Here is a 2,500-nt window from a genome sequence, read left to right as displayed (position 1 = left end):
ATAAAATGATTTATTTAGAGGTCAGATCAGTGACACCACATCACATTTCCCGAGTCACCCGATTCAACCCATTTAATCCATTTAAACCATTTAAACCATTTAATCCATTTAAACCATTTAAACCATTCAAATCTCATCTCGTCTCGTTCAGTAGAAACTCCACAGCTCAACTTCACTGTCACGTGTCAAAATGTGTTGATTTGCTCTGTCAGATTCTGCATCTCACAGCAAGCTGCACACACACACACACACACACACACACACACACACACACACACACACACACACACAGATGTGATCAACAGTTTTGGGAAAAGCTGTTTTACTTCATCACTGCTTTAAAAATCAATTCTTAACCATCGACCAGTCACATGACTGAGTCCCTGTTTATAGAGAGAATTATTATTGTTGTTGTTGTTGTTGTTGTTGTTGTTGTTGTCTGGCAGCAGCATGGTTCATGAATCCTCATGTTATGGATTATGTGCAGATCAGCCAGCAACATATTTGTTAAAACTGTTGTTTTGATTTGCTTTCTTTATTTTTATTTCTTTATTTTTTTAAAATTGTTTTCCCTTCAGTTGTATAAACAGTAGAATGGCTCGCCTGCTGGCCGTGTCTGTCACAGAGGCAGCTGTGGCTGGGAAAGGCTTTTATTAATGACCGGAAGTGGTGTCTGCGGTCACCAAATCTTTCACTAAGTCAGTAAAAAAATGCCAAAGGATGGCAAAGTCAGTTTTTGACATTATAAGCGCTCATGTTACATTACTGGTTAATGTTAGGGTTGGGCATGCACAAACAAATAAACAAAACAAACACAGAGAACGACAAAACGTGCCGTGCCGGTCAGTGAGGCTTTAATTTTGGCAGGCGCTGACCGGAAGCGCCGCCTCGCCGCGTGCAGCTTGACAGTGATGAAGATGGCGGCGTACAGCCTGGCTGCCCTGCTGCTGCTGACGAGCGGCCTCGGCTCGGTCCGCTGCCTGGACACAAACAACAACAACGACAACGACAACAACAACAATGGCGTCCCGGCGGAACCGCCGAACCCCGCCGGCCCGAAGGCGGCCGAGCCGCCGGCCCGGGAGGCTCCGCCCGCGGCCGCCGGGGCCTCGCCGCCCCGCCGGGCTCCGGGCTGGAGGCTGGCGGACGAGGAGGTGTGCCGGGACGACCTGAGCCGCCTCTGCCCCAAACACACCTGGAGCAACAACCTGGCCGTGCTGGAGTGTCTGCAGGACCGGAGACAGGTAGGCCGTCCGAGCGCAGCCCGAGCACCTGACGCATCTGATGACGTCACTGGTCAGCATCACCTGCAGGCTGCAGCTGGCCTGGGATCAGTGCCTCTGACTGAGGGGTGTGTGTGTGTGTGTGTGTGTGTGTGTGTGTGTGTGTGTGTGTGTGTGTGTGTGTGTGTGTGTGTGTGTGTGTGTGTGGTGGTGATGGGGGTGGGGGGTGCCAGCTCCCATCATAACCCAAATTATAAGGGCATGTGGCCCCACGACACATTAAAACATCAATGTCTGCCTCTCTCTCTGTCTCTCTCTCTCTCTCTCTCTCTCTCTCTCTCTCTCTCTCTCTCTCTCTCTCTCTCTCTCTCTCTCTCACACACACACACACACACAGATGGCAGAGGCTACTCATCAGGTGCAGTGCCTTGCTCATGGACACTTAAGCAGGCTCTGTGGAGGAGCCAGGGATCGATCCAGCAACCCTGAACCTGAACTGAAAGACCTGGCGTTTTAATGAGGCTTTTATTTTGAAGTAATGTTCCTGTCTTAGTTTTTCAGTTTAATGGCTGGTTTTCATGTGCATTTGTTCCTTTTGTTTTTTATTTTCATCTTTACTTTGGCTTTTATTTATCTGTTTGTTTTTAACATTTTGTAGTTCATGTTGTTGGAACTTTTAGTGATTTGCTGTCTGCTGTGGCAGCCCTGCAGCAGGGGGCGCTGCACGCTGCACGCTGGTCTGAGAGCTGCTGGGGAGAGAAAGTGGAGTTCAGTTGGCTGAGGGTTTCCTTCCACTGCAGCACAGGAAACAACCTGACCTGTCTGTCTCTCTGTCTGTCTGTCTCTCTGTCTGAGGGTTTCCTTCCTCTGCAGCGGGAAACAGCCTGACCTGCAGGGCCGGGCGATTCGTCAAAAATCTCATGTTTATTTCGTTTTTTTCAGGCAGGATCTCGATGCACTGTGTGATGGCGATTGTTTTTCATGCTGATATTTTGCAAGTTACTGAAGCGCAGAACTGAACTGATTTCCCTGAAATGAAGTAAAGCCTGACATAGTCCAGTCATTTTAGGCCAGAATTGGGGTCAACGCAGGACAAACTCCAAGAGAAACAAATTCAACTGATTTTGTATCGTCAGTTTGTCCTGAGTGAGGGGAAAAAAGTCCCAAGGAATCCCATTGGTGGAAAGTTTTGAAAATCACCTCTATATGACCATATAATACCAAAAAACACTGTTTTTAACACACAGGGGAAAGGGGTTCAACATTTTACTTTCAGA

The 2,500-nt window shown here is 48.2% G+C and overlaps 1 protein-coding gene across 1 annotated transcript in view; it reads left to right on the top strand.

The window, feature by feature from the left end:
* The first annotated feature begins 917 nt into the window (after nt 1–917).
* The window catches only part of LOC115357272 (Golgi apparatus protein 1-like), a 33,563-nt gene continuing 31,980 nt past the window's right edge, over nt 918–2,500 (top strand). The window contains exon 1 of the mRNA XM_030048691.1: nt 918–1,244. Coding sequence (XP_029904551.1) covers nt 918–1,244 — 327 coding nt within the window. The remainder of the gene's footprint in view (nt 1,245–2,500) is intronic.

Source organism: Myripristis murdjan, chromosome 3, assembly GCF_902150065.1.
Source record: "Myripristis murdjan chromosome 3, fMyrMur1.1, whole genome shotgun sequence".
Taxonomy (NCBI): Eukaryota; Metazoa; Chordata; class Actinopteri; order Holocentriformes; family Holocentridae; genus Myripristis; species Myripristis murdjan.
This window is presented reverse-complemented; position numbering and strand designations above follow the sequence as displayed.